This window comes from Daphnia pulicaria, chromosome 4 (genome assembly GCF_021234035.1).
Source record: "Daphnia pulicaria isolate SC F1-1A chromosome 4, SC_F0-13Bv2, whole genome shotgun sequence".
Classification (NCBI taxonomy): domain Eukaryota; kingdom Metazoa; phylum Arthropoda; class Branchiopoda; order Diplostraca; family Daphniidae; genus Daphnia; species Daphnia pulicaria.
Genome location: NC_060916.1, coordinates 404,436 through 431,945, shown reverse-complemented (window position 1 = coordinate 431,945; position 27,510 = coordinate 404,436). Strand labels below are relative to the sequence as shown.

The 27,510-nt window shown below is 41.6% G+C and overlaps 8 protein-coding genes and 2 long non-coding RNA genes across 16 annotated transcripts in view; 5 read left to right on the top strand and 5 right to left on the bottom strand.

The window, feature by feature from the left end:
• Nucleotides 1-2,172, bottom strand: part of LOC124336550 — a 53,976-nt gene extending 51,804 nt beyond the window's left edge. The window contains exons 1-4 of the mRNA XM_046790399.1: nt 2,027-2,172; nt 1,813-1,905; nt 1,408-1,741; nt 855-1,344 (exon numbers count right to left, since the gene is read on the bottom strand). Coding sequence (XP_046646355.1) covers nt 863-1,344; nt 1,408-1,741; nt 1,813-1,905; nt 2,027-2,155 — 1,038 coding nt within the window. The 5' untranslated portion in view covers nt 2,156-2,172 and the 3' untranslated portion in view covers nt 855-862. The remainder of the gene's footprint in view (nt 1-854; nt 1,345-1,407; nt 1,742-1,812; nt 1,906-2,026) is intronic.
• Nucleotides 2,173-2,937: 765 nt separating this feature from the next.
• Nucleotides 2,938-3,717, top strand: LOC124336605. The gene is made up of 3 exons (XR_006917113.1): nt 2,938-3,125; nt 3,203-3,526; nt 3,604-3,717. It is a non-coding gene; the product is annotated as an uncharacterized LOC124336605 (long non-coding RNA).
• Nucleotides 3,718-4,411: 694 nt separating this feature from the next.
• On the top strand, nt 4,412-10,336 carry LOC124336021 (ATP-binding cassette sub-family C member 10-like). The gene is made up of 15 exons (XM_046789589.1): nt 4,412-5,392; nt 5,463-5,765; nt 5,846-5,972; nt 6,039-6,132; nt 6,197-6,308; nt 6,466-6,860; nt 6,925-7,192; nt 7,261-7,493; nt 7,576-7,765; nt 7,828-8,424; nt 8,486-9,016; nt 9,073-9,343; nt 9,419-9,665; nt 9,733-9,838; nt 9,899-10,336. The coding sequence occupies exons 1-15, from the start codon at nt 4,657-4,659 to the stop codon at nt 10,030-10,032; spliced, it is 4,344 nt and encodes a 1,447-aa protein (XP_046645545.1). The 5' UTR covers nt 4,412-4,656; the 3' UTR covers nt 10,033-10,336.
• Nucleotides 10,330-11,496, bottom strand: LOC124336428 (V-type proton ATPase subunit D-like). Its single transcript, XM_046790235.1, has 5 exons — nt 11,385-11,496; nt 11,209-11,326; nt 10,779-11,142; nt 10,638-10,716; nt 10,330-10,573 (listed from the first exon to the last, which is right to left on the bottom strand). Exons 1-5 carry the CDS (start codon nt 11,423-11,425, stop codon nt 10,441-10,443), a joined length of 735 nt encoding a protein of 244 aa, XP_046646191.1. The 5' UTR covers nt 11,426-11,496; the 3' UTR covers nt 10,330-10,440.
• Nucleotides 11,497-11,592: 96 nt separating this feature from the next.
• Nucleotides 11,593-14,330, top strand: LOC124336560. Of its 4 annotated transcripts, none has more exons than XR_006917041.1 (8): nt 11,593-11,607; nt 11,734-11,786; nt 11,895-11,956; nt 13,082-13,258; nt 13,382-13,651; nt 13,710-13,959; nt 14,025-14,163; nt 14,230-14,330. It is a non-coding gene; the product is annotated as an uncharacterized LOC124336560 (long non-coding RNA). The 4 variants fall into 4 exon arrangements; XR_006917040.1 differs by lacking the exon at nt 11,593-11,607 and adding an exon at nt 11,646-11,678; XR_006917039.1 differs by lacking the exon at nt 11,593-11,607 and having other exon boundaries at nt 11,636-11,786.
• On the bottom strand, nt 11,792-13,033 carry LOC124336427 (V-type proton ATPase subunit D-like). Its single transcript, XM_046790234.1, has 5 exons — nt 12,851-13,033; nt 12,672-12,789; nt 12,237-12,600; nt 12,090-12,168; nt 11,792-12,023 (listed from the first exon to the last, which is right to left on the bottom strand). The coding sequence occupies exons 1-5, from the start codon at nt 12,889-12,891 to the stop codon at nt 11,891-11,893; spliced, it is 735 nt and encodes a 244-aa protein (XP_046646190.1). The 5' UTR covers nt 12,892-13,033; the 3' UTR covers nt 11,792-11,890.
• Nucleotides 13,186-14,597, bottom strand: LOC124336424 (V-type proton ATPase subunit D-like). Its single transcript, XM_046790230.1, has 6 exons — nt 14,437-14,597; nt 14,212-14,329; nt 14,004-14,151; nt 13,727-13,942; nt 13,582-13,660; nt 13,186-13,519 (listed from the first exon to the last, which is right to left on the bottom strand). The coding sequence occupies exons 1-6, from the start codon at nt 14,475-14,477 to the stop codon at nt 13,378-13,380; spliced, it is 744 nt and encodes a 247-aa protein (XP_046646186.1). The 5' UTR covers nt 14,478-14,597; the 3' UTR covers nt 13,186-13,377.
• A 107-nt stretch (nt 14,598-14,704) lies between these two features.
• LOC124336512 (chromatin modification-related protein MEAF6-like) lies at nt 14,705-15,544 on the bottom strand. Its single transcript, XM_046790350.1, has 3 exons — nt 15,381-15,544; nt 15,108-15,314; nt 14,705-15,049 (listed from the first exon to the last, which is right to left on the bottom strand). Exons 1-3 carry the CDS (start codon nt 15,453-15,455, stop codon nt 14,849-14,851), a joined length of 483 nt encoding a protein of 160 aa, XP_046646306.1. The 5' UTR covers nt 15,456-15,544; the 3' UTR covers nt 14,705-14,848.
• On the top strand, nt 15,489-17,756 carry LOC124336266 (histone deacetylase 8-like). Of its 3 annotated transcripts, none has more exons than XR_006917005.1 (9): nt 15,489-15,729; nt 15,872-16,046; nt 16,109-16,285; nt 16,344-16,415; nt 16,483-16,675; nt 16,747-17,014; nt 17,088-17,193; nt 17,435-17,518; nt 17,627-17,756. XR_006917005.1 is itself a non-coding variant. In XM_046790003.1 (8 exons), the coding sequence occupies exons 1-8, from the start codon at nt 15,541-15,543 to the stop codon at nt 17,464-17,466; spliced, it is 1,212 nt and encodes a 403-aa protein (XP_046645959.1). In that variant the 5' UTR covers nt 15,489-15,540; the 3' UTR covers nt 17,467-17,612. The 3 variants fall into 3 exon arrangements, 1 of the variants encoding a protein (XP_046645959.1); XR_006917006.1 differs by having other exon boundaries at nt 17,435-17,567; XM_046790003.1 differs by lacking the exon at nt 17,627-17,756 and having other exon boundaries at nt 17,435-17,612.
• Nucleotides 17,757-18,399: 643 nt separating this feature from the next.
• Nucleotides 18,400-27,495, top strand: LOC124336041 (dual specificity protein phosphatase 16-like). 2 transcript variants are annotated; one of them, XM_046789624.1, is made up of 10 exons: nt 18,401-18,809; nt 20,802-21,199; nt 21,321-21,431; nt 21,724-22,113; nt 22,213-22,360; nt 22,465-24,231; nt 24,299-24,544; nt 24,616-24,697; nt 25,364-25,650; nt 26,764-27,495. In XM_046789624.1, the coding sequence occupies exons 2-10, from the start codon at nt 21,119-21,121 to the stop codon at nt 27,159-27,161; spliced, it is 3,510 nt and encodes a 1,169-aa protein (XP_046645580.1). In that variant the 5' UTR covers nt 18,401-18,809; nt 20,802-21,118; the 3' UTR covers nt 27,162-27,495. The 2 variants fall into 2 exon arrangements, with proteins under 2 accessions (XP_046645581.1, XP_046645580.1); XM_046789625.1 differs by lacking the exons at nt 25,364-25,650; nt 26,764-27,495 and adding an exon at nt 24,827-25,084 and having other exon boundaries at nt 18,400-18,809.
• The last annotated feature ends 15 nt before the right edge of the window (nt 27,496-27,510 follow it).

The following is a 27,510-nucleotide window of genomic DNA, read 5'->3' as shown; positions in this document are numbered from 1 at the left end:
GAGTTGTGCGTTGACGTAAGATGCAGAAAATTCCACTCACCTGAGCCAACACCACGACATTCATCAAAGTAAAGGCAGCAGGTAAGAACTTTTTTGTATCTTTTCGCGAATTGTAATTTCAATTGCGAATTGCCGACTGATTACGTGCCCCAATTCGCATTAGCAATCGTTTCATTAAATTGAAGTGTTGGTCCGACATTTTCTTTTAAACGGCCGTTGCTTTTCGTCATTTTCACACCGTTCGACTGTCGATTTTATACCGCCGGTAAAATTAATTTCGCCAATTAAAACGGGGTGGGGAGTGAAACGCATTTACTAAACATGAACGAGATGCGTAGGGAATAGAAGCGTTTCATTCTCGTGTTGATTTTATTAAATTTCGAGCTGCGATAGGAAAATAAATTGAGACATTTAAATTTTTTTGGGGAAAATCAATTAATTTAATGGCAATTAAAATGAGTTTTTTCACGTCTCCTGTCCTTATTTTTAGAGATAGGAAAACGAATTTTTCTGGACGATTGCTGAACTGAAATGTGAATTTATTAGTAAAAAATTTTTTCGAAAATTTCAATCCGTCAATGAATTAAACGCGAAAGAATTTTCTCCCCTAACCTTCCGTTTTTTGTCAATTTGACAATCAAAATTGACTTTTTGTTTGTAACGTCTAGAGTTTTGCAAATAGAATTTTGAAACTTGGCTTGTGTATTCAGTAAGTTAAATTGCATACACCGACAAATTTTCGTAAGGAAATACCCGCTCCTTAATAAATTGGAACATGAATGAACCTTCCCTTCCCCCTTAAACCCCCCTTCCCCAATGGTTGGTGTCGCATTTCGGTTCGTGTCGCCGATGATGTTGAACCTCAAAGGGACGCCACAATTTCCTCCTCCAACATGAAGCCCGTGAAATGGGTGTAGTGGTTACTGTCGTCAAACAAAGCTATATTGGTTGAACCATTTGAATAAGCGATCTGCACCCAGACTTGATCGCCTTTTTTCAAATTTAGCGTCGACTGGAGGGTCAACGGATTCCATTGATTAACGGGGGTGGAACCCTCGTAAACACGACTCGACCCGATTAGGTTCCCGTTCAAATAAAGATAAGAATAAAAATAAGCATAAGATGACGATGAAATATACGCCACTCCCGTGAAAGAGAAAAAATAAATTCCCGGTCGCGGTGCCGTGAATTCCCCCGTTGTTAAATCCATGGCATTTCCCTCGTTCACCCAAGCAAACTCGAACGGAATCGGAGTGTTTTGTGTGAAAAATGAATCATTTCTCTGGACGTAGAAATGGACGGGCTGGGACTTGACGTCAACGAATCCGATAAATTTCTGAAAACCTTATTAAAAAGATTTAAAAAATAATTACAACTGATTAATACGTGAAATTACAAAACATTTACCCGCATCTTCAGGGAGTTTAGTGAAGTCGCAGTAAACGGATTCCATCATCGCCGATCCCATGATGGAATAAAATCCGCTCCACATATGGCCAATCATTTTGAGATCCCCACATGAAGACGGCAGTCCGTTGATTGAAACTGCCGATGCATTATTGCTAATTGAAACAGAATCGGTTGCTGCTGCTGTACGTTCATTTTTCTCTCGTAACAGGGAAGTTAAAAGCGAATCTTGTATTTCAACTTTGGCCTCCAGTTTTCCAATTTTGACTTCCAGTTGGATATTTTTCGCCTCAAATTGAGTTACTTTCAATGCCAAATCTTGTCTTAGTTCATTCTGTCACAGAAAAGCAAAAGTGTTTACCCAACAGTGAAACTCTGAATTAAACTAAACAGTATAGGACTTACATTTAGTTCGAGTTGCGCCTCCAGTTGTGTCACTTTTGCCTGCTGTTCAATCGCTGTCGATTTCAAACTTTTCATGTCTTGTTTCATTTGAATCTATCGGGCATCGGCAATAAATGGAATAAAATTATAATTAGACAATAACAACAAAAGTTGAATCGGACTGTCGAAACAACAGAAGCATTGCCTGAAAAAATAAATTTTTATTAATTCTTACATAATTTTTCTTCAGTTGTAGGAATTCTTCTTCTATGGAAAAGGCAGCGCCAGTCGAACTCGTCGTCCAGCAGATGAAAACCAACAGCAAAACAACTTGGGTGAGTGAAACTACAGAAAAATGCGCCATTCTTTAGTTTTCGGTATTAAGATGAAACTGCGTTTTCAAACTGGACGTGCGTTTCAATTTATACAGTTAAGGTTAATAGTGAAAAAATTGAGATAAACGAGTCTTTGTGTTTATATAACCAATGTCGTTTACACAAAAAAGTATTCGATTAGAACTTTTGAATGTCAGTTAAATGTCATGCTGTCATGGTTGTTGTTGCGTCCAACTTAAAGGTTAGTGATCAATAGTGTGATAAATAAATAGTGAACAACGGGTCTTTGTGTCTGTAAATAAGAAGATAAGTTTTCGATTAGAATTTTTAAATGTCAGTTTAATGTCATGGTATTATTTGTTTTTGTATACGTGGCTAGGCCAATCTTCCCTTTATTGAACAAGGGGATTACCTTGCGGACTGGTCAAACAAGGAAAAAAACAAAAAACCCAAAACAAATAGATATCAATTACTGACTCGAATGAACTGCAATTTAAGGGTTTTTAAAGAAAAATAAAAAGACTCGTGAAAGAAAACAGCGCCATAGTGGCCTAGCGTGCATAAATATGCAGAAGAAATAGGTTCTGTTGTCGTTGTTGTGTATTGGATTTTTTCGTGACATCAACCAAGTTGGTTTGAATACTTTTATTCATTTTTCAAGTAGTTGGGGGGGGGGGGGGGGGGGCATTGAGGCTGGACTTAAGGCCGTGAGTTCCCGCGATGTTTTCTCCTTCCAGCACAGGCGGATTAATTGCGTATGTGGCAGATTGCCAATAGTTAAGAATTGCCTGATTCCTTCAATAAGCTTAGTTTGGTCGATACGCAATTTATGTGCAGAAGAGTAACATGAGAAACATTTATTTTTAGGTCGGATTAAAACCTGAACCCTTTAGGCCTACTGTGGATTCCCCTAGAGTTAACTGCGTCGATCGCCATAAGGAAAAGGATCCCAGTCGAGTCATCTGGGAAAAGAATAAACCTGCTGGACAAGAGGTGCGGGTCACCTATACGGTTTGGATATTAACATCATAACAAATTCTTAGTAAACAACATTCATTCTAATTTATTGCTGACAGGGAGTTTTACACGTTGATGAATCAAGTGTCAAACGTTCTCAAGTCCCAAGGAGTGCAAAAAAAGGTAATCCAGTGGCAATTTATGTCCCACCAATTTAGGTTCACTGACTGTCGCCTTAATGCTCGCTTGTGCCCGTATCGGAGTCATTATAGCTGAAACTAAGATATAGTTATTACTGTTGGCCAAAGGGTGCGAAGTGGCAAGTTAATTAAATTGAAGAAAACGGTTGCGATAGCAGTTGAAATATTTCCGACTGTTAAAACTATTCTCGTAGCCAAAAGAATTCTGTTGATTCATCGCCTCTTGACGTCGATCTGGATGAGGTTGGTTTTAAAATAATTAATTTTACTCTGAACGGTTACATTAACCTAACGGCAAATTGTTGCGGAATTGTTGTCAGGCGATGGTCAAAGAGAGCGGCGAATGTGAACCGGCCGTTTTGGACAGCGAAGATTTGCTGTTCATGCTCTACACATCCGGCAGCACGGGAAACCCTAAGGGGATTGTTCATTCCCAATCTGGCTATCTTCTTTATGCGTCGTTGACACATAGTTTAGTTTCCGATTGCAAAGAAGGAGACATTTTTGGTTGCGTGGCTGACATTGGATGGATCACGGGTCATTCTTACGTCGTGTACGGCCCGTTGGGCAACGGAGTCACGACTCTTTTGTTCGAGAGTACGCCAACATATCCCAATCCAGGTCTCGATTTGACTTATACATTTGATCTCAAATCTTGACGTTACGTAATTCTCTTTTTCCCAACAGGTCGATATTGGGAGACTGTTCAGCGACTAAAAACTAACCAATTGTATGCAGCTCCTACGGCCATTCGATTATTAATGAAATACGGCGACGAACAAAATGCCATTATTTATTTGTTCGGAATTTGTTTTACATATTAATTTGTTATATAATGATGTTTTTAACTTTGGACGTGATGCGTTTCAATTTGTATAAATAGTTCGACTCGTTGTTGCGTTATACTTAAAGGTTACGCTTCATAAATTGGGATTTTATTGCGAATGTAAATGAGTCTTATTTGTGTTTGTATAATATATCCCTGTCGAAAGAAGATAAATTTTCGATTAGAATTTGTAAATGTCAGGCTATAATGTCACTCTGGCCCTTCGGTGATGATTCGGTCAGATTCGGTCGCCGGCAAGGAAAATATTTCGAGAAAAATGCCAACGTCGCACTTGATGAATTTCGTGACGAAGGTGACTGTTGTCTGCTACTGTTTTGATCCTCAAGACTCGGAAGGAGTGTGCTGTCTTATTTATACCGTTTATACGTCTATCAATTGATTTTCTAAAACAGTACAACTTATTTCCCAATATGCTAATTTAGGGAACAGTAGAGTTTGAATATCTGCGCCTCTACTAGAATTTCATTCATTCAAATACGACCAATTGCCGTTTTATACCTTCTGAGCGAAGATTTGACAACAGATAATGGACTGGAATATCGTATGCGGGAGTCCTTCTCTAATCTTGTGGTCCAACGGCAATATCGGGAAATGCTTTGGTCAATTAGCTTTCACCCTACCATCCAGTGTGATATTAACTGCAGTTTCGTCCTACTATTTGGGGAAAGAGTACAACTGGGTCATTCGAGACAGACTGCAAAATACTGTCCTCTCTCTAAGAGCATTCATTTGCCTCTTTTTAGCTTTTATTCCATTATCAAATATTATAATCAAATGTTACTTCAAAGAAAATCTGTTTATGGTCGATTACTTGGTCAGTTTTGTTACAACGTTTAGTTGGCTTTGCCACATGTTGTACATCATCATCTTGAAACAGAGAGTCTCTAGAAGTCTTCGTGGGCCTCTCTCTTCCCTTGCTGCGTGGATGCTCACTGTGATTCCATGCGCTTTCCAGATGAGGGAGGACTTTTATGAATTTGATGCCAAGACGATAGAAAGCATAGAGTTTTGGCTGAACATATCCTATACTTCTCTTCAGTTCTTCTACTTGCTCACTTTGATTCCATATGGCATGGCCAACGTCACCGGTTTCGACCGGTCGTTTCAATCTCTGGCCGACGAGAACCTCAATCAACGGCGACTGCTACATTACAACCGTTTCGACATTGATTACGATCGATTCTATTTGGGTATCGCTCGGGAGGGTGTCACTTTCCTCTCGCGTCTCTTCATGTCCTGGGTGCAACCTCTAATGAAAAAAGGTTTTATTTCTTCCTATCATATGAGCCATTTGATTCACTCAACTAATTATGATTTTAATTATTTTTCCAGGAAGTCGTAAACAGCTGAATTCTCCAGACGATTTGTTTGATCTGCCCCGCAAAACTACGTCGCAAATAGTGGCGCCTCGATTCGAACGCCAAATGAACGAAACCAAATCGGTCGTCAAGTCCCTCCACGAAAGTTTCGGTTCGTCTTTCTATCTGCTGGGCTTGCTCAAATTCACTGGAGATGCCTTAGGATTTGTTGGACCTTTAGTCCTCTCAGCCCTAGTCCAGTTCATCGACAACAAAACAGAACCCATGATATTTGGTTACTTCTGTGCAGCAGCCCTTTGCATAGCCTCTTTTACTGGTATAATAACATAATTACTTTTGAAATTTTAGACGTTAAACTTCGTTGATTAATTTGTTGCTTTGTATTTTTTTTTTAAGCGGCCTTGTGTAACGTTCACTTCAACTTTAAAGTCAGCGAAATTTCTCTCCGGATGCGAATCGCCCTCATTTCAACCATTTACAACAAAACACTTCGAGTCAGCTCTGCAGATTTGTCTAAATTTAGGTAAGAATAAAGCGGAACAATTTAATAAAAATCAATTTTTTAAAATAATTTAATTTTTTTCGTAAGCTCTGGAGAAATTGTCAACATGATGAGTACTGACACGGACCGTATAATTAACTTTTGTCCGAGTTTTCATGCTTTTTGGAGTCTTCCACTTCAGGTGATTTTTTTATTTGTTTTGTGAAAATGTTTGTCCTATTTCAATTTATGGGGAAATATGTCAGGTGGGTGTTACACTGTATTTACTATACTCCCAAGTTGGCCTGGCTTTTCTCGCTGGGCTGACTTTTGCTGTGATGTTGATTCCTATTAACCGCTGGATTGCTGTTAAAGTAGGTAAATCTTTAAATTTCATTACTAGCAGTCATTTAATTGAAAAGTGAAATTAAAATCAATAAATTTCCATTATCTTTTCACTTAAATTAAATTTATTCTTTGAACTTTTTTCTGTTTACTTTTTTCTAATTCTTCGATTTTTAAAATTCCTATTCAGGTAAATATAGCGGGGAAATGATGGCTGCTAAAGACAAACGAGTCAGACTCATGAACGAACTGCTGGGTGGTATCCGTGTTGTCAAATTCTACGCGTGGGAAAAGCATTTTCGACGTCGGATCAAGCAGCTTCGAGCCGATGAGCTCAAGGCACTCAAAGCCCGAAAGTATTTAGACGCCCTTTGCGTCTACTTCTGGGCCACGACGCCGGTTCTGGTGGCCATTCTGACCTTCGCCACATTCGTCTTGATGGGTGGCACTTTGACTTCAGCCAAAGTTTTCACTTGCATGGCCTTATTCAACATGCTAATCAGTCCTCTTAATGCCTTCCCGTGGGTCATTGGTGGACTAGTTGAAGCCTGGGTTTCGTTAAAACGGGTCCGAAAATTAATTCAAGTAAGTAATCATTGTAATTCCTTCACAGCCAAGAGAAATGTAACATTTTAAAAAATTTGATTAGCTGCCCAATATGGATTCCGGATCATACTACAGTGCAAAGCGATTGGAGCCGGATGCCCAGGCTACGTTAATTATGGAACAGGCTGAATTTGCATGGCAATCGGCTGATGAAAACTTCCGATTGACCGATTTGAATGTGATAATACCCAAAGGGCAATTTGTTGGCGTCATTGGTCGAGTGGGTAGCGGCAAAAGTTCGTTTTTGCAAGCCATCACTGGAAATTTGATCAAGAAAAGTGGCAGCATCTACGTCCGTAATTGGCAAGAAGGTCGTCCAAATTCTAATAACCAACTTTGATTTAAATTTGAGGTTATTAACTGTTTTAAATCAATCCAGGAATGGCGATTGTGACTCAAGAACCTTGGATTCAACACGGTACCATTCGGGAAAACATTTTGTTTGGGAAACCGTACGATGCTGGCAAGTACCGAATCGTTCTGGAAGTTTGCGCCCTCAATGCCGATTTGCGGATGTTGACCGAAGGTGATCAAACGGAAATTGGTGACAACGGTGTCACGCTCAGTGGTGGGCAGAAAGCACGCGTTGCTTTGGCAAGAGCCGTTTATCAGGTAAAGATGGTTGGAATTTGATCCTTGAATCACATTAAAGTTTTAATTTATTATTTGAAACTGATCAAATGTGTTTTGACAGGATAAGGGTTTTTATTTGATGGACGATGTGCTTTCAGCAGTCGATTCTCAAGTGGCCAGACACTTGGTAGATTCTTTGATGGTGGATTACCTCCGCAATAAAACCCGGATCCTGTGCACACATCACGCCCAATTTTTGCAGTCAGCTGACTGGGTTCTCGTTTTTGAAAACGGTCAATTAATTTCCCAGGGTATTCACGTTCGTTCTATTTTTCTGTAGGCCTATACAACATTCAATTCTATTCAATCACAGGCCCACCTTCGCAAGTTTTATCATCTTATATGGATGGATCGACCAAAGATGGACGGCCAATGAACTCTACTTCATCCGAATTAGACGAAAGAGAAGCGCCTATCCCAATTGAAGAGGAACGGTGTACCGGTCGAGTCGAATTGAATATTATTTCAACCTACTGGAAAGCCGTTGGCATTTACGTCTCACCCATCGTCCTGGCCATGCTGCTGTTCATGCAATCGACAAGAAATGTATCCGATTGGTGGCTGGCCCATTGGGTCTCGGAACTGCAAAACGAAACGATCAACGGGACGTTAGTAGAAGCAGAAGATGATTACGATCCTACCTTCTACCTGGCCGTATATGGAGGAATCGCTGCAGCCAACACGATTTTCACCTTCCTCCGAGCATTCCTGTTTGCCTACGGAGGACTGAAAGCCGCCACTTTTCTACACAGTCGCCTAGTTGACATTGTACTGCGGGCCAAAATGGTCTTCTTCGATACTACACCCGTCGGAAGAATCCTCAATCGACTCTCATCTGACGTTTACGCCATCGACGAATCGCTTCCTTTCGTTCTCAACATCTTCCTAGCTCAAGTTTTTGGACTTGTCGGTATGTCCAGTCATTCTTTAACACATTAAGATGTTGATTTTCAATCCATTAATTTAATTAGGTACAATTGTCGTCACCTGCGTTGGAATCCCTTGGATATCCTTGTTGCTGTTACCACTCGGCTTCATTTATTTCAATCTGCAACACTATTACCGACACACTTCCCGCGAATTGAAGCGACTGTCCACCGTTACCCTGTCGCCCATTTATTCCCGTTTCGCCGAGACTCTCAGCGGGTTGGTAACGATCCGCGCTACCGATAATTCGGCGAAACGTTTCGCTCAAGAGAATCTGGACATGTTGGAAGACAACGTCAAAACTCAATTTGCTAGCCAGGCCGCTGCTAATTGGCTCGGTTTACGTTTGCAGTTGATCGGAGTGGCTATGGTGACGGGCGTCGGGATCTTCGCCGTCGTTCAGCATCACCTGCACACGGTCGATCCTGGTCTGGTGGGATTGGCCATTTCTTACGCCTTGTCTGTCACCAGTGTTCTTTCTGGGGTCGTGACGTCGTTTGTTGAAACTGAGAAGGAGATGGTCAGTGTGGAGCGCGTCCACAATTACATCCAACGGCTTCCAGTAGAGACTTCCGGTAGGATTTTACTGATACATTTCTATCCGCATTAGTTAATTTGTTTGTTATTTCAGCATCTTCTAGGGTTTCTCTACCTGTGTCCTGGCCGACTGAAGGTCGCATCGTTTTCCAGCGAGTGTCGATGAGGTACAGGGAACATTTTCCACTGGCTGTCAGAGACGTCAGTTTCGAGATCCGGCCATCGGAGAAAGTCGGAATTGTTGGCAGAACCGGATCGGGTAAAACTACCCTTTTCCAAATTCTCTTCCGGTTAGTAGACATCTGTTCCGGCGATGTGCTCATCGATGGTGTCAATGTCCAGTCACTTAGCCTTTCTGATTTGAGGTAATTCACAATTTGATTTTATTGTACCAAATTCCGGGTTCTAAAAAAAAGTCCTTTTGATTGATTGAGTAACAGGTCTCGACTAGCCATCATTCCCCAAGATCCGTTCATTTTTAGCGGAACAGTGCGTGAAAATTTAGACCCGATTGGTCAGTACTCGGATCGACAACTGTGGAAATCGTTAGAGCGTTGCCACTTGCGGGAAGCGGTTGCCAGGTGGCCAATCGGGTTGTCCACCGACGTTCAAGAACGTGGCAGATTGTTTTCGGTGGGGCAGAAACAATTACTTTGCCTAGCTCGGGCTCTGTTACTCAATTCTCAGGTACGTCCCCCACTTGTACAATTCACTTTTAGTCGCATTCTGATATTTCTTTTCATTTAAATCGTAGGTGATATGCATCGATGAAGCGACTGCCAGTGTGGATGCAGAGACAGATCGTTTAATCCAGAAAACGATACGTTCGGCATTCCGGCATTCCACAGTGTTGACCATAGGTAAGAGTGTGTTCGCACAGTGATAGGTAAATCATGACCATAATTAATTTTGCTCCACAGCTCACCGATTGGAAACGATCATGGACTCTGATCGAGTGGCCGTGATGAGTGCCGGGCAATTGGTTGAATTTGATTCCCCGTCTAAGCTGCTGGAAAATCCAGTTTCTCATTTTTCTCAGCTGGTCAACGGCTGAAACTTTCGTCCGCTCTTCCACATACGTAATGAATCAATTTAAAGTGAAATTATCAAAATAATTGTTAACATTTTGGGTATTTTTTTTTCCGAATCTTCTTCCGAATCCACCAAAGATTCTCTTTACATTTTTTATCGTGCAAATCATGAGCTCTTACAAAAGGCAATTAGTAAAATAAGGTGTAATAGAAAACTAGTCTCTGTCGGATGGATGTTGAAGTATTTTCAATTGATAGAAGCCATTCAATTCTCTCTCTTTGTTGATGAATAAATCATGTAACTCGTTTCGTTCGAGTGCTAACGTTTCCAACAATTGTATATTCCATCCAATCCATTTTTATGATTCTACTATTTTTATAATAATTGGTTAAACCGGGCTCTCTGTATTTTAATATTGCGTATTGATTTATTAGAACATGATATCTTCGTCGTATTCTTCAATTAAGCTCGCTGGCTTTTCCTGTTTCTCAGCGAGGCTTGCGGCCAATGCGGCTTCTTTTTTGCTGCGCAAAATCTTCTTCTTGTCTTGAATCTTCTTGAGTCTAAATAACGAATTTTAACTGATTTTAGGAGAGTGATTTAGTGATATTAATTGATATGGTCTACCTGTAAAATTCTTCGCGTTCCATTTCGTCCAGTTCGGAGATGATGTAGGCCAATGTGCGCTCGATTCTCGGGATGATGACTAGTTTTAGATATTTGTTTAATTTATTTTTTATGTAGTAGTATAGCAGATGCTGTACTGACCGTGTTCGATGGCATTGACACGTCGATTGGTGACTTTAATGGCTTTGTCTAGAGTGATGAAAGACGTTTGCATGGAAGCCAAATCCACCAGTAATTTAACAGCTTGTAGGTAACATTTCTTCATCTTGGCCAATTGCTGGCCACCGCGAGCGATTCCAGTCAATTCGTAGCGATCATTTCCATCGACGTTGCTCTCAAAGACGGGCAGATTGATACCGGCTACGTTGTCCTTTCTGGAGGTTATTCTCACCTGAGCCGTGGAGACATTCTGGATCACGTACTGATTGATGTCTCCTGTTTGGAATTTGACTTCAGCAAGGGAGAAGGCCGCCTCTCTCATGACTTCGCCAACCATTTGCTTAGTCTGTTGAATTAAGATACAAGGTATAGTACATCATCTATGCATTATAGTAATTTAATTATAATTTACGTCAATGATTTTCTTCAAAATGGACCGGAATCGAATTTTCAGAGCTTCGACTTTCTTCTTCAAGAGACGATGTCCCGTTTCGGCGCCCTTTAAACGAATCTTCATACCAGCCTGCGCTCTGTTTAAAACCAGTATTAATTATTTTATATTATTTTCAGTAATCAATTGAAACTTACCCTCGAGATGGGAAAATAGCGATCTTGTCCTTTCCCGACATGGTTCTGATTTGGAGTACTTTGGTTGTAACAGCTGTGTGGCAGAACAAGGAAAAAGTGACTCTTTTGTCTCTTGTGATCGTCCAAATTCGTGAAATTCACATGACTTGTGACTTTATAGACCAGAGCGCGTGACATTTGGTTGCATTTTTCGAGATACGACCAGAAAATTGATCTGTACCAGGTATAAAAAGGAACTAAAACAAGTGCGCTCTGTTCATTCCGAGTCAAAACCCCCGCAATTGAACAGACACGGTATTCATTGGTGAAAACCATTTGAATCAAAACAATTTTTTCTATATCAAATTAGGCATTTTAAATGAGCGGTAGCTAAAAGCATTGAAACTTCGTCGAAAATGAACGGTTAGTGACTCCTCAATTTTAGTATATTGTTATGATTCTACTTAATAGTTTTACAAACCGTGCCGTTCAAATTGTAATAATATTTAAAATGTGTGTGTTTTTTTTTAGAACATGATATCATCGTCTTGCTCTTCAATCAGACTTGCTGGATCGGGCTGGTTCTTTAGACGGTAAGCGGCTTTTGCGGCTTCGGCTTTACCGCGGGCAATCTTCTTCTTATCTTGAATCTTTTTGAGTCTGATTTTGTTTTGAACATAAGTAAGTAGCTGTTGATTATGCAAAATTTAAGTAAGGACAAGTTACCGATAGAATTCTTCGCGCTCAAGTTCGTCCAGTTCGGAGATGATGTAGGTTAGTGTCCGCTCGATTTTCGGGATAATTACTGTAAATTCGTAGTGATCAGGAAATTAATTTAATGTATCAAGGGTTGTATCTTGCAAATGAACTGACCATGTTCGATAGCATTGACACGCCTATTAGTGATTTTAATGGCTTTATCTAGAGTGATGAAAGACGTTTGCATGGAAGCCAAATCCACTAGTAATTTGACAGCTTGTTGGTAGCATTTCTTCATCTTGGTCAATTGCTGGCCACCGCGAGCGATTCCAGTCAACTCGTAGCGATCAGCTCCGTCGATCATACTCTCAAAAACGGGTAGGTTGACACCGGCCACATTGTCCTTCCTGGACGATACTCGTACTTGAGCTGTGGAGACATTCTGCAGCACGTACTGGTTAATGTCTCCTGTCTGGAATTTGACTTCAGCAAGAGAGAAGGCCGCTTCTTTCATCACATCGCCAACCATTTCTTTGGTCTGTTATTATCCCCGGTCAACGGAAAATTAAGTATTAAACCAATTGAAAATATAAATAGGAATAATTTTACCTCGATGATTTTTTTCAAGATGGAACGAAATCGTAGTTGCATAGCATCAGCTTTCTTCTTCAGAAGCCTGTGGCCCGTTTCGGCACCCTTCAGGCGAGCCTTCATGCCTGTCTGGGCACTATTAGGCTAATTATTTACCCCATTTCATCAATTCAAAGTTAAATTAGTTAGAAACTTACCCTCGAGACGGAAAAATAGCAATCTTATCCTTTCCAGACATAGCTGCTTACTCTTGGATATCACTTGTGTTTCTGACTTTAGTCTCCCCTCAGCTGACAAAAGAGAAATATGGGGATCTGAATGCCTTGTGATCGCCCATAAGTCACATGATATTCTCCTGTATGGTCCTGTAGCCTAGCGCGTGACTTGATTACGGTCCGAGATAAGACTAAACAATTCAATCTCAACAGGTGACGCGATAGCGCTGCAGCCAGAGCGGAAAGTTTCATTTCCAGTCGGACATTCCAAACAGACGGAAGGTTTCTTTAGTGCATCAAGAAGAATCAAAACGAAACATGTTTGAATCGAAAGTGTAAATTGCAATTAGTTATCTTTTTCTGTGGCTACACCAACAACACCAATATAAGGTAAGGAATGAACAAAACAATAGCAGTCACAATAATAGACTTGCACATCAAAAACTATTCGACATAGATATCGGATAATATCGCGCCTAATTATTATTTTTCTTTGTCGTCTTTTTTTTTCAGAAAAGAACATCCTCGTCATGTGCGTCATCGAGTATATTGGCTGCTTCGTCTTCAATTTTCCCTTCAGCTTTACGTTTTGCCTTCTCCAGCTCAGCCTTGGCACGTGATATGCGCTTCTTATCTTGGATTTTCTTCAACCTTTTAAAAAGAGCAACGCCCTTAAATGGCTGGCGAGTATTTTGAATAATTGTAATAAATACCGGTAGAATTCTTCACGTTCTAGCTCGTCAAGTTCTGAAATGATGTAGGCCAGTGTCCGTTCAATACGAGGTATGATCACTAAATAGTTCAAGAAATAAAGTTTTACTTATTGACCAATTTGTTTTAGATGAAAATCCGTTTTACCGTGCTCGATGGCGTTTACTCTTCTATTGGTCACCTTGATCACCTTGTCGAGCGTGATGAATGACGTCTGCAGAGAGGCAAGCTCCACTAATAGTGTAACAGCTTTCTGGTAGTTTTTCTTCAGCTTACCCAGCTGTTGACCTCCTCTAGCCAAACCTGCTAGCTCATACGTATCACTACCATCCTGGTAGCTCTCAAACACTGGCAAATTCACACCTGGACACAACATAACAGTATTTTAAAGCTGTTATTTTTGGATGATTTCACAAGTATTTACCTGCCACATTGTCTTTTTTAGACCTGACTTTGATCTGAGCCTTTGTGACGTTTTGCAGTACTACCTGATTGAAGTCACCAGTTGCAAATTTGGCTTCAGCAAGTGAAAAAGCAGCTTCCTTCATCACATCTCCCATTAGTACTTTTGTCTGAAATGTTGAGTAAGAATAATTTATAAAGCCAATAGATACTTTCAACTCTCAACTTACATCAATGATCTTTTTCAGGATTGAGCGGAACCTCATTTGAAGAGCATCTGCCTTCTTTTTAAGAAGACCATGGCCTTTCTGTGCACCGGCAAGCCGATGTTTCATCAAAGTCTGTGCTCTGATTGTGTCAGAAAAAGGAATTAAACCAAAAACTTGAAAGTTGTTATTGAGCTCTAATATGTTCTAAATTACAACTGAATCGTCTTAAAAATAATTATGACATACCCTCGAGAAGGAAAAATGGCAATTTTGTCTTTTCCCGACATTGTGTGATTAAAACTGGATCTGAATAATACAATACAAACGAATAGGGTTCGTAAGAGGGTTTAGTGTGTGGTTACCGAATTTTGACAAGAATCATCTGATCATGTGACAACAAGAGAAGGAAGAGAGGGGGAGGAGCAAATGAGCTTTCAAATCCATCTGGCGATAGAAGGATGAAACAGATTTATGTAATAAGTCTGAATCGGAAAATGAATTGCGAGAACATTGGAATGTTTAATTCGAGCATTTATTCAGAAAACCAGAAAATTGACACACAGACATAAATTTTGTTTAACACTTAGAAAGGTACATTCATAAGGGCATTCACGAAACCATGTTATAGAGAATAGGAAAATGAACAGTGAATATGAAATTATTTCAGTTTTGACTTCTTGCTCCCTCTTTTATTTATATGTCTGGATTTTGAAACTTTCCCTAACTTATCACCATTGACCCCCTCTAAACCGAGAAAATCTCTGCTGTTTTCGTCACTTCCACTCATTCCTGCTTGTGATTCAGTTTCACTGCTTCGTTCTGCTCTCTCAGAATTCAGATCAATGATCCCGCTCACAGCCTAGGTTTGAAAGAAATTTTATTTCTGTTAATTCACTAGAAGTGTCATGCAATTCTACCGCCATAGAAGTAATTGAAGACTTGGAGAAAAGTCTTTCATTTTCCTTGAATTTCCTGTTCCTTTTGTCAGATGAAGGGTTTGACAGTTTGCTAGTACTGTTTAAATAACGGTCCCATCCTCGAATAATATTTCCGTAAAGCTGTGTATCTTCCAGGTAACTACCTTCGAATGCATAAATTTGTCTTTCCAAGTTGGCTAGGGTTTCCTACAAAACACAAATATAAATAATGAAGTAGGCAGTTTTTAAGATTAAATTTGATTTCATTCTTACGGCGACTTCGATTCTTCGTTTGACGAGGTCAGAAAGTTCAGATCGTAAATCGGAGCTGGATGTATTTTTAGTCATTTTACAAGCCAAAATTTCGCCCTTTTCTTTTGTTGTTCAGGCGATGCTGGCGGCCATTTAATTTCTGGTTCCTTTACTGTCCGCCATGTCGCTAGTGAACGTGGCGGTTGCAGACAACGTTATTCAAATGGCGGGTATACTGCCGGACGAAAAAAAGAGCTGTGATGATAACGAGGAAAAAATCATAAAATGTCCCCCTAAATCTAAAATTGGCTATGTATATTCACCGGAATTAATTCATCAATGTAATAGAGTACCAAACCTGAAGAACAGGGTAACATTTTTTTTCCATTCACCACTAAAAAAATGTCACAATGTCACAGTTAAATTTTGACATACTTAAGCATTATGTACAACTAACTTTCAATAGTACACAAAACTTATTTTGATCTCACTTTTACTTTGTTTTTTTTCAGGCCTCATTAGTTCATCATTTGCTGGAATCTTATGGACTCTTAGATCATGTCTTGCTTTTAAACTGTGATAAAGTTAATGATGACGTCTTTCAAGGATTTCATTCTGCCGATTACATTGAATTCCTCAAAGGTGATGTGGATGTAGAGGATGAATCCAGTGAGGAATATGGTTTAGGTAATATGAATATGGAAACATGTAATGGAAATATTAATTTATCACATTCAAATATAATCAAGGATTTGACTGCCCCCCACTTGAGAAGCTTGATGACTTTATCTCTGTGATAGCTGGTGGATCTGTAGCAGGAGCCAAAGCACTTGTTTCTGGATCTGTTGATGTGGCAGTAAATTTCTGTGGAGGCTGGCATCACGCTCAAAGAGATTGTGCATCAGGATTCTGCTACATTAATGACTGTACAATAATTTTATATTTTTATAATGAAAACATGAGGTAAAACTATTAGATTTTCAGGTGTTCTTGCCATTCTAGAATTGGAAAGAAAATTCAAACTTGTGCTTTATATTGACTTGGATATTCACCATGGTGAGTCCAACCCTTTTTCAGTGTAAATGTATACAAGAATTGATACAAACCCATTTATTTATTTAAGGAGATGGAGTTGAAAATGCTTTCGCTTACAGCCGCAAAGTGTTTACGCTATCGTTACATAAACATGAAGAAGGATATTTTCCGGGTACAGGTTCAGTCAACGACACTGGTTTCGGCAGGGGTCGCAACTATTCATGCAATGTTCCACTCAGAGATGGGGCTTGCGATGAAACTTTCATCCACGTCTTTCAAACGTATAAATTTTCTTTTGTCTCCTTAAAACCTACAATGTGGTTCATCATCATTCATTCATCTGTGACAAAAGAGTTTTCCAGGAAGTAATGAAACGTTTTCGTCCGGAAGCAATTGTATGTCAATGTGGAGCAGATGGCCTAGCTAACGATCCATTAGGGACATTTAACTTGACACCCGTTGCATACGCCCGCTGCACCGCTGTCATCCAGAGTTACAAATTACCTACTTTGTACCTTGGCGGAGGCGGTTATCACAAGGCCAACGCGTCCCGTTGTTTCACTACCATATTGGCAGGCCTAATAGGCGTTCAAATATCATCCGATATCCCGGAACACGAAGTAAAAATTATTGTTGTAAATTTTCGTTATAATTATCCGTTTTCTTTTTTAAATGATTGATTTTTATTGACAGTATTTCAATTGGTACGGGCCGAGCTTCGAGTTAGACGTCAGTCGAGGTCTCCGACGGGACGAAAACAGCCCCGACTACATCCGGACTCTTTTACAACAAGTTTTCGGTATGTTGCGTCCTTAGTAGTAGCCTATAGTGCAAAGCAATGCGTGTGTGTGTGTTTTTCAAGCCTAAATTTAGTTGCAAGAGAGTTGAAATATTTTCGGCATGCCCTTGACTCCTCGCTCCTTCCATCGCGCGGCTCGGTGACACACACACCACACACGCACATCGAAACTATATAAATAGACGGGATATATGAAATTTATGTAATACCTAAGAACTCCCTCTCTTCTTCTTCTTGGCAGGCAACTTGGAGCAAATCTCTAGCGAGTCGTGAACGTTTTGAATCCATCACATTTCCCTTCGGGCCATTATTGGGATTTTCGAAGGTTTTTTTCTTCCTTTTTTAACTATTTAACTACATTTTCGACATTTTACGTAATCAATACAAGACGACAGCCGAACGAAATGACGCCAACACTTTTTTCATTTCATAGATTAGCCGATATCGAAATGGCTATGTCAACATAAACGTCTCCCCCATTTGATTGTTTGACGGGCCTTCACTCGGGAACATTTTGAAATTTCCGTTGAATAAAATTAGACCCAATGGACTCTCCCCTAAAACAAGGTAAACACAAATAGAAATTCGATTTTCGTGATGGTGCTATTAATCCAAATATGGGCCGTTGTGTAAAGAAGAAAAACGAACAACAGCTGTGCGGTCTGCCAATGTGTAGAAATCCACCTACGCCGCCGAGCGGTTTCAGATATCAGATTGAAAAGGGCGAGGATTTCAGGTCGGTTTTCCCGACTTGTCAGATGAGGTCATCGGATGCCGTCACATCCAAAACTTACACACATTTCTTTATCCACTTAACTCATCATCGAAACAGATGATAAAACCATTTGGTGGTGGGGGGAGACAGAGCTAGGGAAATGAGTATAACAGGCTAATCTTGTATTTGATAATCAAATGACAGGCCTAGCAACCGAGCTTAAGTTTTTATTTCTTTATTTCTTTATGTCGTTTTTACAAAAAAATTGTATTTGTGTGGGTGGCCTTGTCTAGCAAATTTGGAGTGTCAAAGTCTCTGGATAGTTTTATTATTTTCCCGGATCGGTTGTTGGGGATTTCTGCGGTGGACGCTGGAAACGGTCTTTTGAAAAATCCTTGAAAATGCGCCATCTAGCGGTGAAAATTGCAACTCTGTTTTTTGAGGGCGGTGCATAAGACCTTGGTTCGGAGGAGGATGGGGTTGGCACTGGCAAGGCCTCTGAAAATTGGCCTCAGTCGATCGGTGGTTGTTGGTTGACGTGAGACAACGTCCCATCCTGCCGCTTACTGCTTGACTGGATTCATTGGGGGGGAGCCATTGGATTCCTCCATTCTTGTTGTTGGAGAGGGTTGAATTCAATACCTTTCGAAATCCACCATCTTGACCGTCGAATAAAGTGGGAAATTGTTATATTAGTTTGGTGTCCCAAGTTTTCTGTGTGTGTGTGCTAGATTCCGCCATTGTGGTGTGTGTGTGTGTTGGGGGCCAACTACCGTGTGGATTTTAAATTTTTCTGGTTTTTAAAAGCCACTCGTCTTCCATTCTGCCACTGGTCGTTCATTTCGAGTTTTTCGATTAAAAAGAAAAAGAAGAACCGACCGAAGAAACAACAGGCCCAAAGGTAAATATATACACGAAGAGATAATCTTGATGGAATAGATATGAGTCATCGTTGTGTTGACATTGAAACGGTGGTAAGAAGAGGAGGTTACAATTTCACGCTGCCTTTTCTCGTTTTTGCTGGAGCGTTTATTGCCTTGTGACGTCGTCGGGAAACGAAACAAAAGTTGAATGAATTGTCTGTTGTGGTTTTTCTCTTGTGAAAGAAATATTCCTTTTTCCGAAAGCGAGATAAATGCAAGAGAAACGAATAGAAGGAGGAAGAAGGAAGGGGGGAATTTTGGTGGTGGGGTGGTTTTTGTGGGTGGTGGTGGTGAGTCACGGCCCGGATTGTTGGCATGACTCATCGGGCTAACTCTCACAGCTGTGAGTGGAGAGAGAGCGGCAGCGCAATGGCCACGGCGCAGATTATGTCAGTTGGTTGTTTTGTCTTTTTCTTACTTTTGGGAGGAGGGTGTGAATATTAAACGTACACAACGTTCCCGAATAGTAATAATAATAATAACCCAAAGAACACACACAAGAATGAGGTCCTCTGATTTTTCCATGTCGAGGTCGTTTGACACAGACGACCTTGCGCCCTTCGTCACAAAATGGTGGCCAGCGTGGTGGCCCTCTGCATTTTGGTAGAACAAGTTTTTTCTTATTTTTATCTATCTCAAATTTCTCAATAGCTTTTTTTAAAAAATGAAGTACAAGTCTTGTTTATTTGTTTTTAAAGAGCACACCCGTTATCGGTGATTCCTCCCTGCAGGGGATTTCGAATATAATTATTACAGTTTTTCCACTATCTAGGATATTTGAAACCTGCCACATTATTTCGAGACACAACAAAGTTCAGATGTTTATTCTGTGTGTGTGTGTGTCACCGAGAGAAATGTTGAATGCAATCAAGAGGAGAGATCCTTCATTGGCTCGATGTTGATGATGACGGGAGTGTGCAACGGCATGACGGCGATGATGACGCATCACACCAAAAATGAATATCTTTTTATTTTTTCGGCTTTTATGAGGTGTGCCGTTGAATCGGCATCCGACAAGATGTTTTTCCAGCTAGAGTCGTCGTCGTCCCTCACTGAAAAAATCAAACATTTCCTTCCTTTTTATCCACTGGCACGATCTCCGATGACGTCACGCTCATTTTGTCCCGTTTTCCCCCTCAGCTCCCGAAATTCCACAACAGCTGACGTGATCCAGCTGTTGTGTACTCCGGAAGAAGGAGTGTATTGGGCTGTATGTGTATAATAATCCAGGCATGTTTATTTATTTTGATTATCTATTGAACTTTGCGAGTGAAACTTCATTTTTACACTCACGCCAGTTGTGTAGTAGGAGGTTATTTTACGCACACGATGAACTGGCGTATGTAGGTGGTCGGTTTTAGCTGATGGGGGCTGACGTTTTCCCCCCCGTCTATTTCGGGAATATCCAGTCGGGGGATTCTTTAAAGGACCTCCTCTGCGTTTTATTTTCTAATTTTCTCTTTTTTTTTGTTTGTTGCTACTCCCTGGGCTTCAAAAGGGAAAGAAGAAGCAGCTGATTCATCATTTCTCCTGTCCAGTTCATTAAAGCAAAAGGATTTTTCGCATGTTTTTGACACATTTCATGCCGAGTCTCTCTCTCTCCACTCCTGTAGAATGGATGGAAGTAGTGAGGGGCTCCAATGAAACACCTGCTGTTTCTTCTTCTTCTTCAACAGATTAAGGCAATTTATTTCTTTTTCGTCTCTGGTGGACTCGCGCGCGCGCTCTGCTATTTAGACGTCGGCGTTGATGATCGTGACTCTTACGAAATTTTCTTCTTTCTACGTTTTCTCTCTCTTCTCTTATTTGGGAGATGACGTGATATCGGCCAAAAAGGGCACGAGAGAGATTCAAAGGTGTTGTTGTTTCTTTCATTTTCGCGAAAGGAAACCAACTTGGGTGGAGTGACTAAATACAAATTCTTCTTCTATAAACATTTTTCTATTTTCTTAACCATTTCCCAATGGCAGATGTGGAAACGGACAGTTTGGATACGGACGGATTCGAATGCGGCGAATGGACACAAATGACCTTCGTCTCTACCTGAGAAGCGCCACCACCAGAGATCCTATTCCGTTCAAGGGAGTAGGAGGTGGGCTCTAGTGTTAGGAAACAAGACACAGAAGAAGAAGACAACAAAAAATTGCCTAAATTCCAAATTGGGATATCACGGAAACAACAACCAACCAACGGTCGTCCTCTCTCTACGCTCAACAACACCCAAAGAAAAAAAAAGCAAAAATCTTCGCATCTATCTCCTTTTTTTGACCAACCAACCGACTCAGACATGGCCAGCAAAGAGAACGCGGTGGCCCTGGTCGACCCACACCAACTGGCCTCGGTGATCCGCAGCAGCCGCTTAGACAAGGTCAGCGCCTTTTGCGAAAATAAAACAATTCAATAGAAAAACACTCTTTTGTGTGTATGTCTGGGAAAGGAAATGTGGTTATTAAATTGTTTTTATTTGTAAATCCGGAATCGATTTTCAGGTGTTAATTGTAGACAGCCGGAGTTTCCTCGAGTACAACGATCTTCACATCCAGGGCGCTGTCAATGTTTGCTGCTCCAAATTGGTCAAACGGAGACTCCAGCAAGACAAGGTCTCATTTTTCTAACCAATTTAAACAATTGGGGAATTTTTCTTTCCCCCCTTTTTTAAAATCTCTCTCCCGACAAAAGCGCGCCAAATTTGGTTGCACGCCAAAAAATCGAAAATATATTCAAAAAGGTAGTAGAAAAAAAAAAGAATTCCATTGCCCTTAGACGGGTGGACGACAGTCAAATAAAAAAAAAAATTATTTTAAAATAAAAAGAATCGAACATCATCGTCCCGTTTAGCCTTTTAAAATAAACGTTCGCCATCTCACGGTCAATGTTGGCAAAATTTTTCAGGTTTGCGTCCGAGATTTCCTGCTGCAAAATTGCCGTTTGGAACGTGGACTGGTCGAGTACGAAAATGGCGATGTCATCGTTTACGACCAGTCATCTGTCAGCACGGCCTCGGTCAGCCCCGACTCGTTCCTCCACGTCCTGCTCCACAAATTGATCCACGTCTTCCGGCGGGTCTTTCTCCTCTCGGGCGGATTCCTCGAGTTCCAGGCCTGTTACGGCGATTTGTGCGAGGACAAGTCGCGATTGCTGCGATCCTCTTCGTCGACCCTGCACAACATGACGTCATTATCCCAGCCGTGCCTGCCAATCACCAACGTCGGACCCACCAGGATCCTCCCGTTTCTCTACCTGGGCTCCCAGCAAGACGCTCACAATCAGGAACTTCTTTCGGTGCGTTTCCAAGCCTTTGATAACAAACTCACTTGAACAAAACAACTAAATTATTTTAATTTAAATATTTGAAATGATAACAATAAAAAATAAAAAAAGGATTTCAACATCACGTACGAAGTGAATGTGAGCACCAACTGCCCCAAACCGGATTTCATCCAAGATAGCCACTTTCTACGATTGCCAGTCAACGACTCTTATGGCGAAAAGTTATTACCTTATTTCGTTCGAGCTACTCAATTTATCGGTTCGTCTCCCCCCCCCTCCTTAAAATAATCTTTTTAATTGTTTTATCATTTCCTTATCGACTTAAATTTTTATTTTTTTTATTTTTTTAAATAAAACAAACAGATAAAGTCCGTGAAACCAACGGTTCAGTGTTGGTCCACTGCCTGGCTGGTATCTCCCGCTCGCCCACGGTGGCCATCGCTTACGTCATGCGCCACTTGCAGATGACGTTTGACGACGCGTTCCGCTACGTCAAATCGAAACGCTCGTCCATTTCGCCCAATTTCAATTTCCTCGGCCAACTGCTCGAGTACGAACGGCAATTGAGGGCGGAGGAGGTGCTGGACTCTAGCGTCGGCGACGTCACCAATTGCCTGCAGCCGTCGTCGCAACCGATGACGTCGTCGCGCTGCACGTCGTCGTCCACGACAACGTCGACCAGTCCGGCGCCGGGCAGAGAGCGCTGCCTATCGCGTTCCATTTCGCTGTCGCTGTCGCTTAAGACGCCCGCCCTGGAAACGGTTCCGCACAGCTGCAGTCCCAGTCCGTCGTCGGATCACCTCCTGCAGAATCCGTTTGGATTCGCCGAACTGGTCGTCGATGAAGTTGACGGATCGACGACGACCACCAAAACTCGCCCGATTTTGACGGCTGATCTCTCACCGACCACGGCCCTGTCCCGGCTCTCGTTCGAGGCGCTGGAAGCGGCCGCCGCCGCTTCCGGCCAACTGTCACCCCCGCCGGAAGACTCTGAAATCAAGGAAACCTCGTCGTCCTCTTATCTGATGGTTTCGAGGCGGAAGAACCACACCCGCGAGGAGACGTACCGATCGCTGCGCCAGCGGATGTCGAACTCGTCGGTATCGAGCAGCACGGAAATGAGTCACAGTTATTACAGCAGCAAACAAAAGACGGAAACGACCAGCAGTCGCTCCTCCTCCTCGATGGTCTTGACCGTCAGCCAGAGCCAACGGGTCCAGTCGTCCAGTTCTTCCGTCAGCCCGCTGGCAACAGCCACTCCGGCGGCCGCCACCACCATTCAAGTACCGACGGCAACGGCCAATCAAGGCCGGAATCATCGATGGAAACTCTCGCCGATGGAGCCGTCGTCGCCTTCGTCCCACTGCTCGGAAATTTCGGTGCAAATTGAAGAATCCAAGGCCGCCAAAGGATCGGCTTCCGTCCAGTCGAAGGAGGAAGCAGCCGAACAAGTTGACAATAGCGAACAAGTGGACGAGGAAGCGGAGCAAGTTGAAATCCGCCGACGCGGTCCCAGTTTCCCCCGCCCGCACTCGGATACCGGCGGCCGGAGTTTCCATCGCGGCCACCACCACATCCATCACCCGTTGCACCACACCCGCTCGGTGCCGAGGCGGCCCAGTTACGCCCCCAGCGAAACTTGTTACTCTCCCATTTCGGATGAGATGCTGATGCCGCCCACTCCGTCGTCACCTCCACCTCCGTCCAATAGCAGCAGCAGCAGTTGCAGTAGTCACCACTTGATGGGTGGTCTACTCAGCCCCCAGGGTATCTCTAGTAGTAATAGCGTGAGCGGCGCCTGGGGCGTGGTCAGTCCCGGCCTCTACGCTCGCTCCGACTCTGTCACCACTTCCGGACTGGGATCGGAAATATCCGACAGCGAAATGGGTCAGTCCAGGGCCGATTTGGACGCCCTGAGCCTTTGCAGCGGAATGAGCGGGACGCTGAGAGGCGGAGGCGGAAGCATCGCCGGATTGGGGTTTCTCGAATCCGAAACGGATTTCTCTTCGCTACCGCCGGATGACGGAGTCTTCACTGAACCGCTTTTCCTTCCGCCACCTCCTCCCGTTCGGCTGCAACCGCCACCTCGCGGCGGATCTGCTCGCCCCTCACGTCCGTCTTCACTCCTGGGTAAGATTAACTCAATTAACTTAATTCATTCAATTAATGTGATAATATTGAATTTTTCTATCGACAGGAATCACTCCAGCGCGGGATTTGGAATGGAAACCATCGCCGAGTAACAGCAGCGCTAGTGCGGATTGCATGACGTCACTGGACACTTCGCCTGGATTCAATATATTCCCGTCGCTACGCAAAGCCCGTCCCACATCGCTATTGAATCCATTAGATCCTTTGGCGTCGTCTGGACCGTCTGCAACGTTGGGAGATTTATCCGCACCGACAAGTCTCTCTTCCGGACAAGATTCCGGCCTACAACCAGGCGAGAAATGATTCCCTACTTTATATTTTAAATTTCAGTTTCTAATTGGGTGAAATTAAAATCGAAATTAGGTGAAGATGATGTGATGCCAGACAGTGCAACTGTATTCCGATTATGGCGACAGCGGGAATTGGAACAGCAATTAGTTGACAGGTAAATGACGACATAAGAAATCCTCGTTTTAATTCAATTCTGTACATTACTTTTCGAGTGGTATTAAGTAGACAAACATTATGGCAACCAAATGTTGATTGTAAAAGAAATACTTGTGAATATTATTAGGTCGGTCGCAAAAAGACGCAGTCCCTCCATCTGATGACTTCGATTTCTCTCCCCCCCCTCCACCCTCTTTCCTATTAAAATATCTTCAATTAGTTTTACTACATTTTGTACCCCGACACCTTGGCCATCGCCGATCCTTTCACACAATTTTGGCTGTGATATAATCCCGCAGTTATTTCATTTTTAAACCCCCAAAAAGACCTCCCCAACCCAAATGAAAAGAGGAGCAAAATTGACACACACAGAGAGAATCAAAAAGATCGAAAAATTGATGAGGAAAGAGGTTAGGTTAGGTTTTCTAGTCGCATGATTATTTGTCCACATGATCCAAAAGCAAATTGCGTGTGTGTGGATTCGTCGTGAATGATTTTCGGTGTTTTAACGAAAAGACGTCCAGTGTTTTTCCAGGCAAAACTAAACGCACGGTTTATCCTTAATCCCATCACATTTTAAAAGCTCTTTCAAATCACACATTTTTGTTGAATAGAAATGTCTTTATTTGTTTCAATCGATTAACATTTGATTTTTATTTTCCAGGTCCAGTGAGTCAACTGTTTCGTTATCCGCCCGTCGCCGGAGCAGCAAAGAAATTGTGACGCCGGCCGGCCGACACCAGCCAGCGATGGCTACCGAGAGTAGCAGCAGCACTTGTAGTAATAGTAGTAATAGTAGTTCAACCTCAACTTCGACTACTTCAGTCTCCAGCAAACGGAAAAGCAGTTCGGAGATTCCTCGTGACGGAGGCGGCGATGGTGCAGGACCAGGCGGAGGAGGAGGAGCGTCGCCACCGGCTGTTGTAGAGAAACGCCGATCCGGAACTCGAGGTCCGTTTATTCGCATTTCAATGGCGCGGTGATGGGGGCACTACTCGTACAAACACACACAAACAAACAAAACACTTTTTTTTTCAAAATGATTTTTCAAATCAATTTTCGCGGCTTTTGGGAATTTTTTTAAAAATTATTATTTTAATTATTTTTCGCTAGAAGAAATTGTGAGAAAACTAAAAAGAACTACTGCCAACGCTAACACAAACAAATGCAAACGCGTTAATGTGTTAAACTTTGATCGTTTTGATGGGGTTAATACCATTTTTACGGTTGAATTAGATATCAACAAATTTACTACTAAAGTTGTAACAAATAATTCGCCCGATATTTCGGGTTGGATATTAAAACAAAAATTAATTAACTTGGTGGAGATAAAAAATTTTAAAAGCCAGTGAAGTTGAAGAAAAATTTAATATAGGCCAATGGGTTGTGAATAATGAATCGCGCAGTTTAATGTGTCCATTTTCTTCGATATTGTTTTCGTGTGTTCGACTTGTTAATTATCGTCAAGCCAAAAAATATTAACTGCGAGCGCGTAACATATCCTCCACACTACTTTTTTTGTTGTTGTTGTTGTGTGCGTGTGTGGTTTGTTTTGTTCGTTTAAAGAAGAGATTTAACACCGAAATTTTTGTCATTTCTTTTTTTCTCTCCTGTTTTGGGTGTGGAAAAACCAAAATTTCTTCCCTTGTGAATTTATTTCGCGTTTTTCCGTTGTGTGATTGTGTGTGTATCGTTTTTTTGTACAAGAAGAAAAAGTGGCAAGAAAAATAACAGGGTTTTGTTGTTGTATACCAATGAAATTATTGTGGTGTTACCAAAAAAAAAAAAAAGAAAATTCATTTTAAAAAACAAAACACACAACAATTTATTTTCTCTCTCTCTTCCGGGTGGCTTCTCATTTTCCTTCCTATCTTTCTTCCGTTCCAGTTGCTGGAGGTAAAACTATTTTATTTTTTAAAATCTCTTCACTTATTTCGGCTTTTGGCTTCCGCTTTATGTACACACACACGTTCTTTGATTCATGTAGTTTCTACCTTATAGTCTAATCATCATTTTAAATAGTTTATTTTGTTTTTGTTTTTTTACGATTTTTATTTGTTTTAGATGTTGTTGGTGAATCGTTGATGATGTATGGACTTTGCCGCGTCAAAAGCTGCCCCGACATTGTGGATCAAATGAACCAAGATGGTCTACTACCAACCAACATCCATTTGGAATTGGAACTGAATAAAACTAACGGTAAAACTAGCGACAGCCAACAACAGACTTTGGTCTTGTTGAGAGTGGCCAGCAGCAGATCACGCCGCGATAGTCAAACGCAACGCTATTCATGCGGAGCCCTGGATGGCAAAGTCTTGGTTACGTCGAATAATAATAACAACAGCAAAATAATAAAAGATTCGTCGTCCAACCCGTCACCCTCGCCTTCGGGCTGCGGTTCTAGACACAATAGCAATTCCAGTTTGAATTGCAACAGCTTCTCTGTTATCGAAGTGTCATAATAAATTGATAATTATGTGTGTGTAATTATTTTAAACACTACTTTATTTTTAGGGTCTGAAATTTTGTTAGTTTTCACTCTTTGCTATGTTGTACACCCCCCACCTAACAGGCTGATATCATTGATACTTTTATTGATTTTATACTTGTACCTTCTATTTTAAGTGGTTACACAATGTTGTGCAATAGGTTATTTTTATTATTGTAGTCCACATGAAATGACTTGTTTTCAAAACATGATTATTCTTGTCATTGTGTAAATTATTCTCTTGCCGGAGACATTTTTCATGTGTAAAAGTGGCTAGGCTTCATCAAAATAAATATTGGAAAATATTACTTGGGAAATTTATA